The 17,980-nt window shown below is 39.5% G+C and overlaps 1 protein-coding gene across 2 annotated transcripts in view; it reads left to right on the top strand.

The window, feature by feature from the left end:
- The first annotated feature begins 4,684 nt into the window (after nucleotides 1–4,684).
- The window catches only part of LOC122798296 (cytosolic non-specific dipeptidase-like), a 345,095-nt gene continuing 331,799 nt past the window's right edge, over nucleotides 4,685–17,980 (top strand). For both annotated transcript variants that reach the window (XM_044067118.1, XM_044067117.1), the window contains exon 1: nucleotides 4,685–4,846. In XM_044067118.1, coding sequence (XP_043923053.1) covers nucleotides 4,838–4,846 — 9 coding nt within the window. In that variant the 5' untranslated portion in view covers nucleotides 4,685–4,837. The remainder of the gene's footprint in view (nucleotides 4,847–17,980) is intronic.

Genomic DNA, 17,980 nt, shown 5'->3' with positions numbered 1-17,980 from the left:
ATTAGTAAATATTTCTTATTGTTATACTTCTTTTTTTCTGATTTGACTACTTATTTTATAAACATAATATATTATTTTTACCAAGTCCTGTGGTCTTGCTTTTACCAACAGTAAAGGTGATTTTATTACTACTCCTCCAAATGTATACTTTTATAAACCATTGTGGAGAGCTTTGACATTGTTTATTGAACTACTTAGGTGTAGTTGGGCCTTTATCCCTCCATGCCACAGTGCCAGCATGATATTTCATTGGAATTTAATTAATTTAAAGTCTTCAGAAGTTCTTCACTGTTGAATTACTTCGCAGAGATTTAAGGAAGAAGAAAAGCATTTTCCTTTAGTTGGAGGGGTGTATCTAATACTGCCATGTATTTGACTACTACACTTGATATTTTATGTTTTGAATAAGAGTTTATGCTTTTATGAAGTAGGAGTTTTGTTCAGTCATCATCTTCTTTTGGCTGTTCCCATTAGGGGTCGCCACAGCGGATCATCTGTTTCCATTTCTTCCTGTCCTCTGCATCTTGCTCTGTCACACCAACCACCTGCATGTCCTCTCTCACCACATCCATAAACCTTATCTTAGGCATTCCTCTTTTCCTCTTACCTGGCAGCTCCATCCTTAGCATCCTTTTCCCAATATACCCATCATCCCTCCTTAGCACATGTCCAAACCAATGTAATCTTGCCTCTCTGACTTTGTCTCCAAACCGTCCAACCTGAGCTGACCCTCTAATATACTTATTCCTAATCCTGTCCACCCTCGTCACACTCAGTGCAAATCTTAATATCTTTAATTAACTCTGCCACATCCAGCTCTAACTCCTGCCTTTTTGTCAATGCCACTGTCTTCAACCCATATAACATAGCTGGTCTTACTACCCTCTTGTAGACCTTCCCCTTTCACTCTTACTGGTACTCGTCTGTCACAAATCACTCCTGACACTCTTCTCCACCCACTCCATCCTGCCTGTACTCTCTTCTTCACCTCTCTTCCACACTCACCGTTACTCTGAACTACTGACCTCAAGTATTTAAACTCATCCACCTTCGCCACCTCTACTCCTTGCATCCTCACCATTCCTTTATCCCCCCTCTCATTCACACACATATATTCTGCCTTAGTCCTGCTGACCTTCATTCCTCTTCTCTCTAGAGCATGTCTCCATCTCTCCAGGGTCTCCTCCACTTGTTCCCTACTCTCACTACAGATCACAATGTCTTCTGCAAACATCATGGTCCACGGGGACTCCTGTCTGATCTCGTCTGTCAACCTGTCCATCACCCATTGCAAATAAGAAAGGGCTCAGAGCTGATCCTTGATGTAATCCCACCTCCACCTTAAATGCATCCGTGACTCCCACCGCAGACCTCGCCGCTTTCACATTACCCTCGTACATATCCTGTACCACTCTTGCATACTTCTCTGACACTCCCGACTTCCTCATACAATACCACAACTCCTCTCTAGGCAACCTGTCATATGCTTTCTCTACGTCTACAAAACTAGGAGTTTTGTTCCGTAGTCCTTGTTAATTTCATGTAATTCATTTGATAGGACATCTCCTTCAAGGTGATTTACAAGCAGTCAGTAAATCACCCCCCTATGTAAATCAAATCTGTGGGTCACATTTTGGTTGTACAGCTAGGCTTATAAGGGCCTAGTGGTCATTAGCCTAGTAGACACCTATGAATCATGAACCTGTAAGTATCCTTATGTGGGAGTGGTCTATCTTCCTTAATCTGACACACTTTTACTTATACAACAATCTTCCACTGAATACCAGCAATGGTACACCAGAATGCACAAAAACACAACTCTCTTAAAGTGTGGTCACTTACCACAATTCTGTTTTTCTTTGTGTTTACACACTGAACAGTAGCAACATTTTCATAGTGTCTGTGAAGATGCTGATGTGCAGGAAATCAGTTCTGTTTTATACTTAACTTACTCAAGAAAGAACGGTAAAGCACAAGTGTGGGATATAGACTGTCAGTAGGGACCTACACTCCAAATTCCTACCCTTCCCTTGTCAAAGCAATATTTCTGTATCATGTGCCTTGTATATAGTCTTCAACAGGCAAGGAGGTATCTCTACCAGCAAGCCAGGATACCTTTCTTTTCACAGTCAAGATGACCAGTCTGAAATACTTCATTGATTGCTGTTTATTCCTCATATGGACCTTCTCGAACTTTTCTAGACAAAGCACAAGCAATACAATTCTCAAAATCTTCTGTGAAGTAAGGTTCTGCAAACCACAAGTTCTACTCTCAGCAGGGACAAGAAACCTTTTACTTTCACCAGTGCTAATGATACTTCTGCCTGTGGGTTTACAATCCCTATGGAGCCCACTGTCATTGGCTGCTGCAGCCACTGACTAACAGTGGAAATGATTGGAGTGCTTCTGCCTGGGAAAATGACATCAGTTTCTGAAAGTTACAAATGCCTTCCTATATGACTTTCTAAGGATTTCCACTCCAGGTTCCAATGCAGCAAGATGTTAAGTATCAAGCTCTGTTAGAATAGTAAGCTTCAACCTTTGTTTTATCCATGCTTAGTCCCTACTGCCTTTCCTGCTAGAATTCACTTTTGTCAGACTTCCATTTCAGGTTTAACTGGAATATTTATTCATGCCACTGCAAACACCCTGCCAATGGTTTTCTTTATGGTGTGTTGTAGTCTTGCACTTGTACACACAAATACACACAAATACACACACACACACACACACACACACACACACACACACACACACGCACACACGCACACACACACACACACACACACACACACACACACACACACACACACACACACACACACACACACACACACACAAACCTCTGGTAGTTTACAAGGCATTTTTCAGTGCTCGGTGCCATAGGTCAGAGTGGATCTGTGTTGAACAACAAACTAAGCCTCTGGCTAAGAAGGTCCACATATGACAGTCATTCATTCTCCTGATACCCCTCCCTGATTTTATCAAACTACTCATCTGTTTAACTTCCCAGGTTCTTTGGGTCCATGTCAGACAGTAAGTACCATTAGTCTCCATTTTACTTCAGATTTTAATGAATAGCTTGAGTCATCTGACCCATCTGATGTACTGGACAGGGATTTTAAATATTTTTGTTCTTCAGTTTTCCTCCAGTGTGGCCATCTTTTGATGAGACTCTTATGTAACTGTAGACATTTCAAAAGTGGCTTACAGGACAGCAAGGTTCTGTCAAACAACATTTGAGTGAGGTCCTGAAATGTTTAGGTTCTTATCTTACATTACTCCACATGTTTAGTAGCATCATTAAATGAGTTTTACAAAGCATGTGCTGCTCCGATTTCATACCAACCATACCCTGAAAGAACGGGTTACAAGTGCAGCTGTACAGAACATAGACTGAAACCAAACTTATTCTGCTGACATTTGCATAACACTTTGTGCATTTTTGAGCATCTCTTGTCATTACTTCTTGATTAACAATTTACATCCTGGGTACTTTGGGAAGAGGATTTGTCTTCTTATGTAGTTTGGTATTCAGCTATGTTTTGTATGCATTTTATCAAGTTACAAATGTTTAGTAATAAGCAATGCCTAAACTAAATGACTCTGGACAAAAATTAACTTCATTTTCTATTTTTAAAATGTTGGATATCAAACTTTGTTCATCTTAGTCTTGCAATTCACATTAAAGAATGAATCAACAGCACAGTGTACTTTAAATGGTAAGAAAATATTTTAAAATTGTATGTTATAAAACAGAACTGCAAACCAGCTACCATCTGATTTATAGTATGCATCCATTCATCTCATGACCAGAAAAGGAAGATTTAGTGATACTGCTTCCAGAGTCATAGTAGAGATGGATGGAAAAAGGCTGCAATAAGATGAAATAAAACTGAACCACATTAAGTCATCTAAAGTGAATTTACTACATGAGAAAAACATTTTGGTTAGGCATTAATGTTTAGTACAGTACCATGATGTGTTTTTTAAGGCTCAAATCACATTCTGGAGTTGCTATGGAACATAACATGATAGCCCTGTTGTAGAAGTGTTATATCAGTTGACATATGCTTATAAAAGGGCTCACTATTTCTTTTCAATCATTCCTACTGCCATGTATCATAACCATAATATTGGCACATCTAGGCAGGGTCTTGACCTTTTTAAGTCACCAGCCTTGAGAAAGAGAATGAATTCACATTGCGTCCAGTGTGGCTAGTGAATCTACTGCTCCAGCTCTGGATTTTCATTAAGAGTTATCAGGCCCTTACCTCTCAAGTGGCCAGAATTTTGTAGAATGTCCTTGATTTTGTCTCTGTTTTGCCCTGTCCCTCATAAAACTTTTGATTTCCTGGTAAATCACTGAAGATACCAGTCAGTTGATAATGCTAAATATTAAGAGTTTCATAGCTATTGTTCTGAAAATGCATGTTGATGCAAAATCTGTTTTTCTGTCAAATTTGTAAATGAATTAGTGTAATATTAAAAAATTATCACTGATTTTGGGCCTTTGTTCACCCATTATTTTTTTTGGCTTTGTTGAGAAATCTTGAGCAAATACGTTTAGAAGCATGATCAGGCCCTTCTTGGGAAATGAAAGAGAATCCCTCCAGTTACATTTTTGTCCTGCTCACCTGTGAGACTACTCTTTTGTGTTTGAAAGGTTCAGTTGATATCATCCAGTTTACTTAACCTCGTACACTACTAATGTTTGCACATGAAATGATAACAAGGGGCAAAAACAGTCAGCTACCAAAGCCTGGGAATAGTCCAAGCAAGACAGCTTAAGAGAGAAGGAAACTAGTACTGGACTGAAGCTACTCCTCTTGACCACATGACCATGGTAAGTCTTTAAAAATGCAAGTGCTTGTATGTGGCTGGTCTGACAAAACTGTCATAACTAGCTTCCTTAAATGTTGGTACATTTTTTACTGTTAAGGTATAATCACACATGCAAAATGTTCTATATTATGCCTGGCACGCAATAAATAACTGCCTTAGGCTGAAGGTAAATGTACATCAAATGAGTGTTATATACTTTATCTCCTGTTCTGTGTATGTACATTCATGAAATCTGCATTAAATATACTATAAAAAATATCAGTTAGGATACAGAAGTTTATGCTCTTTCAGGCATCTACTGTATGTCCAGAATTCTATCAGTAACATTTCCTGCAAAGAGCGTCAGAGTGATGGAAATGCAGAATGACAGCTGCAGAAAGACAGAGGGAAATGTTTATTTTATTCAGATTTAGAAAATCACAGTAATAGTGATAGAGAGGTAACACAGATATTTTTTCTGTATTCTTTCTGAGCAAGTTTTCTAAACTACACCCAAATCAGCAATGTGGAAAAATATACACAACTCCACCGGCAGTATTTTATTAAAATGAATAAATATTACAACATGATTCAGAATGCAAAAAAAACTGAAATGCAGACAGAAGTTTGATCTGTTGGAAATAGTTTGGTAAATTAATGTGTTGGTTTGTGAGCACTATTTTCTGCAATACTGGTTTTGCGTGCTTCAGTTTTATAAATCAGTTTTATAAATCAGTAGTAAGACGTGGCAGGTTGGAATGCATAGATAACCATGTTTGCTGACTCCAGTGGTGCAAAGGCTGCATCCCTGCCTATGATTGTGGGGGAATGTAAGAATGTAATGTGTTGTTAGCATTGGAAGCAATGTTTTCACTTAAGCAAAGTTTTGCATTGTCAACACTTCAGTATGCCAGTTCCAGTATTACCACAAATGTTGTTCAATGCTGTCTCCAAAGTCAGGGGGATTTTTTCTCTTCCTTTTCCTTTTCTTTTGACTTTATATAATCTAGGAGTTAGTAAATTTAAATTCAAAGTCAAAAAGTCAAAGTAAACGTTATTGTCACTTCGATTCACACAATTGCGAACCAAGCAAAATCACATTTCTTCGGACTCAATGTGCATACAATACATAGACTTCATTTAACAAGATGATAATACACAACATTCTATAGACACAGGCAGATGACAAACAACAATAATAAATAATTGCATTATTACACTGATTTAACAGATTGTCAATCATTACTAGGTTATTAGCTTATTTTCACTGGAAAAATTGCACTTAAGCGATTGATTTAAGGCCTATATTTATATTGCACTTTAAGAGAGTTCAGTTTGATTACTGCTGACTTTGCTGTATGTGTGCGGGTATAGAGATGGGGATGTAGAGATGGAGCCCCCACATTTTGGGGTGCAGATGAGTGCAGCCCCCCCTGCAGAAATGGCATGGTCTAGAATAGATTGCAGCTTTTTAAAGTTGCATTAATGCAAGTATTTTGAATTTCAATTAAGCTAGATTCAGTGTTTCATCATAATGCCAAACCTCACTACCACAATTTACATAATGGATGAGGTATCAGTGGAAATGGCTTGGGAATGTGAGGAAATTGCTATTGTTCTGCACTCTCATCCCAGAAGTAGGTTGTACATATTTAGCACTGCTCAATCACTAATCCAGGGAAAGGTCAAGGGTGAACAGGAAGAGGCAAGAAAATAATGCGGCTGACATTTCACTTTCCCGTCTTACTTCGGGTAACACAAGCATATCAGCAACTTGGCACACTGCACATCCAGAAGAGCAATACGGGTAATAAAAACGTAGAAAAACTCACTATGGAAGGAATGAGCGCAATAGTACTGCATCCAGTCACCTACAGCCGACAGATGTCACATCTCTGTACCTTGATTGTGGTGCAGGAACTTAGGAGCTGGCAGTATTTGGAAAGAACATGCAACAGAATCAATAATTAATACCCAGAATCATGGACATGTAGTACACATTCCACGTGCATTCAGTTCAAACCAACCACATGATTGCTATCTGCACATGCACTGTAATATTCCTTAATGTTTGTAAACAAGCATTCTCAGAGCTAAATATTACTCTATGAGCAGAGCATGCCAATATCCAAGATGCTCAAAACACAATGAAGTAACAGAACCCATTCACAGGTGCTTATGCAAAGACTCAATTAGGCTTCAAGCAAGAAACTCATACGGTTCTGTCATGCATTAACGTTAGGAAAACAGATATGGCTTTTGTATGAGAGACTAGTAAATGCTAACTACCGAAAGGATACTGTCCACAAGAGATATGCTTTTGCTTCACATACACCTGTACAAAGCAATAATAGTAAAATTTAAAATATGACCTCAGCTGAGAAGACGTTGCAGCTTTTTTCTATTAGTGGAAATATTTTTTATTGTTTCCAAAATATATATTTCTATATTTAATAGTCTATTTGTACTGACACTTACGTGAATGCTCAGAGGACCAAGCACCAGATGAAAAGCTGGGAGATTGGGAACAATTTTAGAACATTTTCTTTACACAGGGAAAAATAACAATGATTAGTTTCATTATTTCAGACTTGAGATACTAGTATGTTATGCACTTAACATTGTCCTTGTATGGAGAATCTTATGCTGGGATATTGGACACCCTGAGTGTCACTAAATGTGGTTTTAATCCAAAGAGTAAAAAGGTCAAGCAGATAAACCATTCAGTAAAAACTGCCAGAAAGACACAGCCAAGCTAGTCTTCATTGTGTAATAGTTTAAACCCCCTGTGGTGGAGGCCCTTGGGATAAACCTAAATTAACCCTTAAGGACATTTCAGTGTTTCAGCTACATGGCTTTTGAATGGCCAAGACTCTTTACTTTTTATCTTTTAAGTCTTTATGGGTACATTCAGGCCAGCAAAGTCAAACTTCATTCACTGTAGACATGCTAAGTTTTGGCCTTTTTCTGAACTTGTCAAAACAGCATCATTTGGTTGTTTGGTTAAACTTCAGAAACGTAGAGCTTAAAACCAAGCCTGATGGACATAAACATTTAGGTTGCTTGCAAAATATTCCAAATAACATGCAAACCAAAGGGCAAAAAGGTCACACAGACAAATCATTCAGTAAAAACTGCAAGAAAGATCTTGTTAATATCCAAGGTCCTCCTATAGGAAGTGTAAGGTATTACACAGAGAAGACTCCATCTTGGCTGGGTCTTTCTTGCAGTTTTTACTAAATGCATTTTTTTAGGTAAAACAGACAATAAAAGAAAACAGTATTTTTGTAATAGTTCAATCACTTACAGTTTCTTCACAAATTTTTTTTTCTCACTTCAGAAGTAAGATGTTGTGGGATCAGACATCTGCTGGTCCCTACATTGTGATGAGCATGCACAGTGTCACTAAATATAGGTTTGAGTTCAAGTGGAAAACAAAACAGTAGGTAAACAGAGAGGGTATTTTATACTTTCTGCAGGAAGATCATTTACTTGATTTCATGTGTGAGACAGTGGTAAACTGAGTATGTGCTTCCAGTGCTCAAATTAAAGCAGCTAGCACTGGTGGAGTGAGCATTCAGATGTCATTAAAAGGTGGTATGGATGGGATGATGCTTATAAACAGCACACTAAGTTCAACAGAGAAAATACTTTTATTAGATTTAAAACACTCAGAGTTTCTAAGGACAGCATTTTATTTATCTTATGGGATGCAAGTAGACCTGGGAGTGGACAGTGTTATAAAAGAGGGGGTTGAAATTACAGAAATGGAGAAGGGGCACGCCATCAACTATTTTTAATATATGGGAAGCACAGACAGCATAGTATGAAAAAGAATGAAAGTTTCTCTTTGTATATTTTACTGTGAGTAACATATGCAGCTAAGAACAGATTTCGTTATAGGTATTAGATAGAAATGCTCATACAACCACACACACTCATACATAAGCATATTTATTTGCATATGCAGAGATGTTTGTATGTACTAGTGACCTTGTCACAAAACCCTCGGCTGCCCTACCTAGTTACTTACTTAGCAACACCCATAATCCCCTCATCTGAAAGAATCACATGACACAATCAAATGGTATGAACACTAAACGGGAAAAAAGTGTTTGCAACATATACAAGAAGAAGCTAGCATCTATAATTATAAACATACATACACACACACACACACACACACACACACACACACACACACACACACACACACAGTGTAAGCAGTGGTGGTTCCTTGCTGGGGCACAATCGAGGCACCATATCTAGGTGGGGAAGCACTTATATGATTTAAAACATAAGTAAAATGCAGCTATCTAGAACCCTCTGTACAGCTGTAACATAAGAGCTTGCACAGCCAGGACAACATATGCATCGCTGCCAGGAGTGCCAGCACCTGCAAGTGCTGCAAAAGAACTCCCTGACAGCTTGTCAACAGGGCAGCCTCCCTCTTTGCCCCGCCCTAATTACAACTCTGCAATAAACTACACCATACATGGTTAAAACAATTCTTAATGCTAGAAATTGTACTATAAACATGAGTAGGAAAAATACAGTGAGTTACATTCTCTGTAGGTCTTCTTTCTTCCTGGAGCTGTCTATAGACATTATCATAATCTATATAATAGAGCAATCTAAACAGTAAGTAGAGAGGCCAGGTTAAGTAAAAGGTTTGTGTGCATTTTTGTTGTAAATGTTAGTGTTTAGTGATTTTTACCTTGCTAGTTTATGCAGAGTTCCTCTGTGACAATCACAGTGTGACTTCCTCTCTGAAAGCTACAGTGATTCAATTTATATGCATTCTGAAGCACGACATGTGCAGAAATTGAAGATGCCAATGAGCTTGTCTAGATTGTGAAGGCTTTCTGGAGCATTGTGTGTATGGTTTGTTCTTCTTTTGTCTGTATCTTGAAATCACAGTATGCATACCATGTACAGAAAAATCGAAGATGCCAATGAGCTTGTCTGGGCTGGGGTGAAGCACGCCATATACAGAAATCAATGATGACAATTAGTTTGTCTGGTTGATTTAAACAGAACCCTAGATGTACTTTTCAAAATGGAGGGCATCAATGTACTTGCTGGCTAACAACATAGATTTAAGTGACATGGTGTACTTCGGCAATTTGCTGCTTGCATTCTAAACAGTTCATTCCAACGTTGTCTGCATTGTTTAGAAAGATCAAAATACTTGTTGTACCATTATCAACTTTCTTGGTTGCATAAGGAAGAACAAGCAACTCTGTTGGTTGCAATGAGCAAAACTATGCCATGTTTTCCTTCAGGAAATATCAGAAATGCATTTTTTCAACATTTTGCAAATATACTAAGATGATTTCATTATAATTATACTAAGACAATAATCTGAATGCATATTGTTAATTTCCTCATTGGGGGTTCTTTCCAGATGTTTTTTTGCAGCATGTAGTTGAGCTGGCAAAAAAGATCCTTTTGAAAATCATGTTTTCTTTGTAGAACTGAATGCTGCCCTACTGTAATCATTGTGATGTGATCCTGCTGTGTCACTGGTCTTCTTATACGAGGCCTTTAAAGGGGTTGCGGCAAATGGTTATCATGGGCTATCTTTTTTCATACCTCTCAACTGTCCAGATTTTCACAGAATGTCCAGATTTTTACCTCATATTTTTAGTCTGTTCCTCATAAAATGTATGGTTTTCTGGCAAACGTTGATGATTGAGGTCAGTAAATAATGCCATACATTTGAGTTTCAGACTTCATATCCTTCAGAAATGCATTCTAACACAAATCTTATTCTGATAACTTTCCTAAGTTTATGAGAGCAATGTTTAAAATTTTGGGGTCTTTGTCACCCCATTATTTTAAGCTTTGTCCAAATTTCTTGATCTAAGAGGTTGAGAGGCATGCCTTTTCTGGTTATATCTACAATGCAGACCACATGCCAGATTCAGACTTACTGTGATTCCTTGCTTCACATAACTCTTCTTTGAAGCTTCTTACAAGCTGAACAGCACATGAGAGTTGGAGATCTGAAGCCTGCAATGCCTTAGCAACAGTATTGTTTTTTAAAGGATCATCTCAAAGATGATAAGATAAATGGCAAATGTGCAGTTTAGGGCATTTAAAAGTGCCTTACCTTGAAGTCTATGAGAAGCACTAATTGTATCATCTTCATAGTGCTGGAGGGTCCCCAGAATAGCTGGCATGGTCTTGTGTATGCTGTGACATGCTGCAAACTGGCAGAACCACCTGGTGTCAGATAAACACTTCATTTCTAGTTGTACTCCCCCAGGCAAAATTTCTTTCTGCATTTGTATGAAGTAGGCATGCACAGCTGAGCCACTAATGAAATTGTATAAATTCTGGAGTAATGAGAAGAAATCATCAGCCATTTGAATATTTCACACACTGTCCATGATGACAAGGTTCAACCTGTGACTGTAGCAATGTACATAACTGGGTTTTGGAATTTTTTCATGAAACTTTGAACTCCAGCTACATCCCTACTCATAACACTCTCACCGTCATTGCACTGCCCCACACACGTTTACATCTATGTTTTTATCTGCCAGAACTTGTATTATTGTATCCATCAGAGATGCTGCATCCAGGTCTTGTGCTCGCTGAAAGCCTAAGAAACATATAACAAGAGAGAGCTACTCCATTTTTCAAATGTCCTTTGACTCATCTACTTGAATCAAAAATGCCCAGCTGCTACAATCTCTTTAGTAATTTGTTCTTACCAATCTTGCCACAATATTAAGGAACTCATCCTGAATGCTACCATGTATATAGTTAGCATTTCTTGCACCTCTCAGTTTTCTTTTAACTATATGATCATGTGTTCTAACCAGATGGACAATTTCCATAAAATTGACTTGTTTAGACTCAGTTCATCTTCTCTGTATCCTCTTTGTTCAATGTACCGTGTTGCAGTTAACTTCCAAATATCACATATCGCCTTTATATAGTGGCAATTTTCTTTTAAAAGTTTGCAATAATCTTTACTGAGCAGTCTGTATGGTCTGTCCTTTCCTTCTTTGTATTTTGAAATTGCACCATGCTATATAACACGCTTTATGGATTTCAGACCCATTGTGCACAGTTAGTGATCCATCTTTTCCGAATGGCTTTTTCCAGTTCTGAAAACCATGTTTGGCCAGTACATTGGTACTTCTTGCCTGAGGAAAATGCCAGTATGCCAGACTGCAACTTCAGGCTGAGAATATTCAATCCATGGAAAACTGCTGTACCATTTGGGATTAAATGCCCTCCACTTTTGTCCAAATCTGAATGCAGGGAATGAGACAAGTTTTGGCTGTGTAGGGATAAAGGCTCTACTGCGACTTATATCGGCAGTGCCAGGAGGGCTTTTCAGCTGTATTCCACTTGTACATATCTCAGTAATTTTTTAAACTTCTCCCATCATCTTTTACATCTGATACTTCACTGTCTCACAGGCGGCAATGGCATCATCATCATCATCACCATGCTCCCACTCTGGTGTAGTAACTGCGCCCAATGTAGTTCTGGTGTCAGAAGTACCAGTATGCACCACATGAGTGCTGTACCTTCAAAAACTCTTTACAAATCACCTATTAAACTCACGGACCTGCCCCTGCCATGATCCTACTTAATCTTATTCTGCACTCTACTACTACTAACCCTTCCTTCACACCTTTTCTCTTTTCCTCCCTGTTCTGGTGTCTAAATAATAGATACAAAAATACTCAGTCCTACAGGCTGTCTGCTCTGTAGTGATGTTACACTTCATCCCAAACTTAACTCTTCATACCTTTGCATAAGTAACCATCTGAACAACTCTACTGCAAATATACATTGGGAATTACCTATTTGATTGCTATACTACCTTATATCTTCTTTCATATAATATTATGTAAATATGTAATTATCATAACATTTGTGTTTGTGTGTAAGTATAGTATGTAATTGTATGTTGTGATCCAAATACTAAATTTCCTATGTAATTTTATATCATTTATTACAACTTTTGGAGTTTTTCTCCTCAGGTCTCCACTGAAAAAGGACAGCTGCCTAGTCAGACTAATCTGGTCAACAAATATCAAATAAATAAATTAATAAATTGAGTCTCAGGAGCAGGACCCTCTTCGGCCTCCACTTCCACTTCGGCAATGCTTCTTTTTTTTTTTTTTTTTGGAAGAATCTAGGGATATCCATACCTGCAATATAAATCATGGTTTTCATTCAGTAAAATGCATTGACACCTTTAAAAAAATTTGTCTTAAGTGCAATCTTGGGAGGAGGACTGTCATCCACTGTTGCCTCACTGACAGTATAATGTAAAGAGACATGATGTCTGCGAAATGTGTATGTGACTCAAGGACACAGGCTAAGCTCATCAGCAACAACCCATCCTTTGGCATGTGCACAGAGACACACACACCCCTACTACTGACACCAGTACACATAATGAGGTTCTAAACACTATAAATCAGTGCCAGCCTAACCTGTACTCAAAATGCCATAAAATAACAAAACCAGATACAGTCTGGCACCCCACTAATGGCAATATTTAATATATAATCACTATACAGCGACAATGGAAGAGCCAATAACAAAATATCTAGGGCTAATGCATTGATTTAAATAAGGCTTTCTTAGTATATATTTATTTTATTTACTGATTTATTTATTTATTTTTGTTACTGGGGTACTATTTAGTCTTGCAGTTCCTCCTGATGAACTCATAGGTTCATAGGTGTTTACTAGTTAACGACCACAAGGGGCTTGTTAAGCCTAGCCATGTATCCCAAATCTCTGATAAGTTCTGGTACCCTTGACAAGTGTAAGCAGGGTCTTGGGAGATGAAACATTTACAAGTAGGGGCCTAGGAGATGAATCATTTATAGACTGCCTGTGTCCATTAGAGACATAGGTGCCAAACCAGGGATGAATTTCCTGTTCCCCGTTCAGTTGTCCAAGTTACACTTGAATTGGGTTGGGGGAACATTTCTTCACATGGATGGGGAGCCTGTTCCAGAAACAAGGTAGTTTTTGGGATACACAACTGTCTCTCCAGCAGGTCCAATCTATATCACAGGCAATGTTTAAGTCTTTAGAATGGGTAATTCTGGTGCTGATAGTTTTGCATATATGCAGGAGGTCCATTAGAGTGGTGTCTGACAATGCCCTGCTGTATGCCGGGCATAGATATCCCCTGAACAGCCAGTATGAGACAGACTACAGGAATAGGGCTTTGAGGCAGTCTGCAAAGGACACGTTGCTTACGCCCTGTATTCTTTTAGTGAGGAACCTTTGTGGATGTTCTAATTGTTGGATATGCCTGGTTATGTACATACCAAAAGGGGCATTGTACTAAATTACAGGTCTGATGAATGCTGTATACAGTGGAACATTGACTTCCTTGGACCTAGATGCTATACCTTTGTTTATAAGTTGCACAACACAGAATGATTTCCTTACTACTGTAGACACGTGATGGCCAAAGGCTAGATTACTGTCTATGTGTGTCCCTATGTCCCTGACTACTGGGTCAACTGTAAGGAGTGTGTAGTCAATATAATAGTTACCAGGGGTAGTTGACTTCCTGAAGGATACTTTTATGCATTTCTTGGCATTCAGTTTTAGTCCATGGCTCTGACACCAGTTGTTTCATAGTTTCATAGTTTGGTACTAGGCTATCTGCCCTGGGGCATTTATAAGCCTAGCCATAGTGATGTGGCTTTCGCCACCCCATGTAATGGTACAAAAGTGAACAGAATAGATTTAGAATACTGTGCATCTGTCTAGCAGTGACACAGTGAAGACCTCCTTATATAATAGAATTAGTTTACTGTGCCTCTGTCTAGTAGTGACACAGAGATGACCCCTGGGGTAAACCTACGATCTCCCATCCACTCGTCAAGATTTCTCTTGAAGAGAGTCAGTGTGTTTGTGTCAGCCCTTCCTGGAGAACATCTGTGTCTGTGTGGAATTCAATGATCACTCTTAATTTGCAATCATCTGCAAATTTAGTCAGCCAGAGGCCATTAACATTGGCCTTGACTTCAAAAAAATAAATTCCAAAAAGAAGCAGTCCCAGGACCGATGCCTGAGGGAATCCACTTGTGATTGGCCTCTTTGTAGAGGTGGACTTCCCAATTCTAACTTCTTGGGTCCTGTCTGTGAGCCAGCTGACTCTCCACCAGTTAACATAAGGATTTGTACCTAACCTTTTAAGTTTGTCAAGAATGCCCGAGGTGGGATTGTATCAAAAGCCTTGGCCAGGTCAAGGTAGGCAGTGCGAACCATTTTGCTGTCATCCATTGCTTTGGTGACATTCTCAAAGAAGTCCACCAGGTTGACTAGGCATGACCTGCCCTTGATTTATTTTATTTATTTATTTTATATTTGTTTACTGGGATGGTCCAACTGGACATGTGTCCATTTTCAGTGGAGGCCCGGGTAGCTAAGCGCCAAGTCATAGGTTCATAGGTAGGTACTAGGCTATTGGCCCTAGGGCCTGCATAAGCCTAACCAAAAAGGTACCCTGGCTTTCACTACCCAAGAAAATTATTCTCCTGTGCCCCTGTCAAGCAAAGCCACAGAGGTGATCCCCAGGGAGAATTTCCTATTTCTCATTCAATCATCAAGATTTTTCTTGAAGATTACTAATGAGGAGCTTTGTTTGATATAGATAGGTAGTTTTTTCCAGAGTATGGGAAGTCTCTGGGACAGGAATCTATCCCTCCAGCATATTCTGTTTATTGTGGTGACAAGGTTTAGGTCCCTAGAGCATGTAGCTCGGAGGGAGTGGGATTTCTTTAAGTGCAGCATGTCCAACAGCTCTGGGTTTGACATAGCTTCGTATGTTAGGCAGAGATCGCCTCTGAGTAGGCGATATGCGACGGGGTAAAGCTGGAGTTTTTTGAGATGGTCTGCATAGGGCATCTGTTTGAGGCTGGTACTCCTCTTTGTGAGGTATTTCTGCAGCCTTTCTAGTTATTGTAGATGTCTTGTGAGGTACATACCAAAAGGGGTGTTGTACTTTATAATGGGTTTAATGAATGATGGGTAGAGGGGAACAATGACCTCTTTTTTCCTGGATGAGAAACCTTTTATGATAAGTTGTGCCATGTAGAAGGATTTCCTGACTACTGTGGCAATGTGATTATCAAAGGAGAGACTACTGTCCACCTGTGTCCCAAGGTCTCTTATCACACTTTTGGTGTTAAGTAGACTACCACCTATGTGGTAGCTCATGGGTACAGTGTTTTTACCAAAAGAGATGACAGTGCACTTTTTGGCACTGAGCTTGAGGCCAATGCTTTGACACCAGGCATCTGTCTCAGTGAGGCCCTTTTGTAGGATGTTCACATCGTTAGGAGTTTCGATTATGGCTCCTAGTTTGCAGTCATCTGGGAACTTCATTAGCCAAAGACCTTCTGTGTTAGCCTGTACTTCAGAAAAGTAGATACCAAACAGGAGAGGACCCAGGACTGAACCTTGTGGTACTCCACTTGTCACTAGTCTGAAGTCGGATTTGAAGTCTGCTACTTTCACAGTGTGGGTTCTGTCAGTGAGCCAGTTGGCAACACATCTTGTGACATAGGGATTTATACCTAGCTTAGTGAGTTTATCTATAATTCCAGAGTGGGGGATGGTGTCAAAAGCCTTGGTGAAATCTAGATAGGCTGTGTGAACCACCTTACCCTCGTCTACAGCTTTGGTGACTACTTCAAAGAAGTCTATCAGGTTTAGGAGACATGATCTGGCTTTTACAAACCCGAACTGGGTGGGGTCCAGAGTTTGGAGATTACCAATGTCTTTGTTTATAAGTTCCATGACCTTGCAGACCAGGCTCATTAGGCTAATGGGGCGGTAGTTCCCAGGGTCCATGGTGACTCCTCTTTGTGGAGTGGGATAACCGTCACTGTGCACCATTCAGTGGGCACAAAGCCTGAGGTGAGGCTATGATTGAACATGGTGCTTAAGTGGGGTGTCAGTTCTTTCTGTAGTTCATGTAGAACGCAGCCTGGGATGATGTCAGGTCCCATGGATGCTGTGTTCTTGGCTTTGGAAAGTGTGTTTTTTACCTGTGCAGCCGTGATTACAGGAACTTTGCATTCTTCCAGTATAGAGATGGGCCCTTTAGGGGTGAGAGGGGGGTAAAGTTAGCATTTAATATAAGTTGGGAGTTGGTTAACCAGACTTCTACAGACAGGAAGGAGTCTTGGTTTATGATTTGAAGAACATTGAGGAAGGAGGCAGAGCAGATCACGGTTGAATCAAATGCATATTGAATTTCAGGTGGCATGTGAGGTGGCAGAGTGAAGCTGGTTGGTAAAAAGGGAAAATAGAAGGGGTCCAAGGATGGAGCCTTGGGAACTCCTAAGGTGACTGGGAGGAGGTGAGAAATTGTTGCCATCGGACTGCTTGTTGCCGGTCGGATAAGTAACTTTGGAACCATGTAATAGTGTTATGGCTGAGATTAAGGGAGGAAAGGATGCTAATGAGTTTTATGTGTTGACCATGTCAAATGCCTTTGACGATCAAGGAATAAGGCTGATACAAATTGGGCATTATTTCTGTGTTGGTTAACTATGTTAGTAAAGGACAATAGGGCTGTTGCGGTACTAAGCAGGACAGAAACCATGCTTGGTGTGGGATAGAAGATTATGTGAGAGGAGACAGTCCATGAGTTGATTGTGTACTACTTTTTCAAGGACTTTGGACAGGGGTGATTGAATGGCAATGGGGCAGTAGTTTGTAAGTTCGCAAGGTGTTCCTCCTTTGTGAAGGGATAGAATGTGAGAGATTTTCCAGATTGTGGGAACGTATGCTTCAGTTATTGATCTATTTATGAGTATGGCAACTGGATAGGAGATAGCTTCAGCTGCTATTTGCAGAAAGTCTGGGAGGAGGTTATCAGCTGCTAGAGTGGTGGATTCTAGTTTTTTCAGTATTTTTTGATGTAACTGGTAGAGACTGGGTGTAGTTTAAATTGATTGGTGGGGTTTTGTGTGGGTAAGTTGTAATCATGTTCAGAGTAGGAGGGATTGGACTTAGTGTGGTTATTGGCTTGAGTTTGGACGGACTCAGTAAATAAAGTGTTGAATTGGCTAGCTACAATGTCATTGTTATTAGTTGTTTTTGGAGTGGGAGTAGTAACATTCCTTGGATGTAATAAGTTATT

This window comes from Protopterus annectens, chromosome 3.part1 (genome assembly GCF_019279795.1).
Source record: "Protopterus annectens isolate FY-2018-M chromosome 3.part1, PAN1.0, whole genome shotgun sequence".
NCBI lineage: Eukaryota > Metazoa > Chordata > Ceratodontiformes > Protopteridae > Protopterus > Protopterus annectens.
Note: the sequence above shows the minus strand (reverse complement) of the source record. Positions and strands in the feature narration are given on the sequence as shown.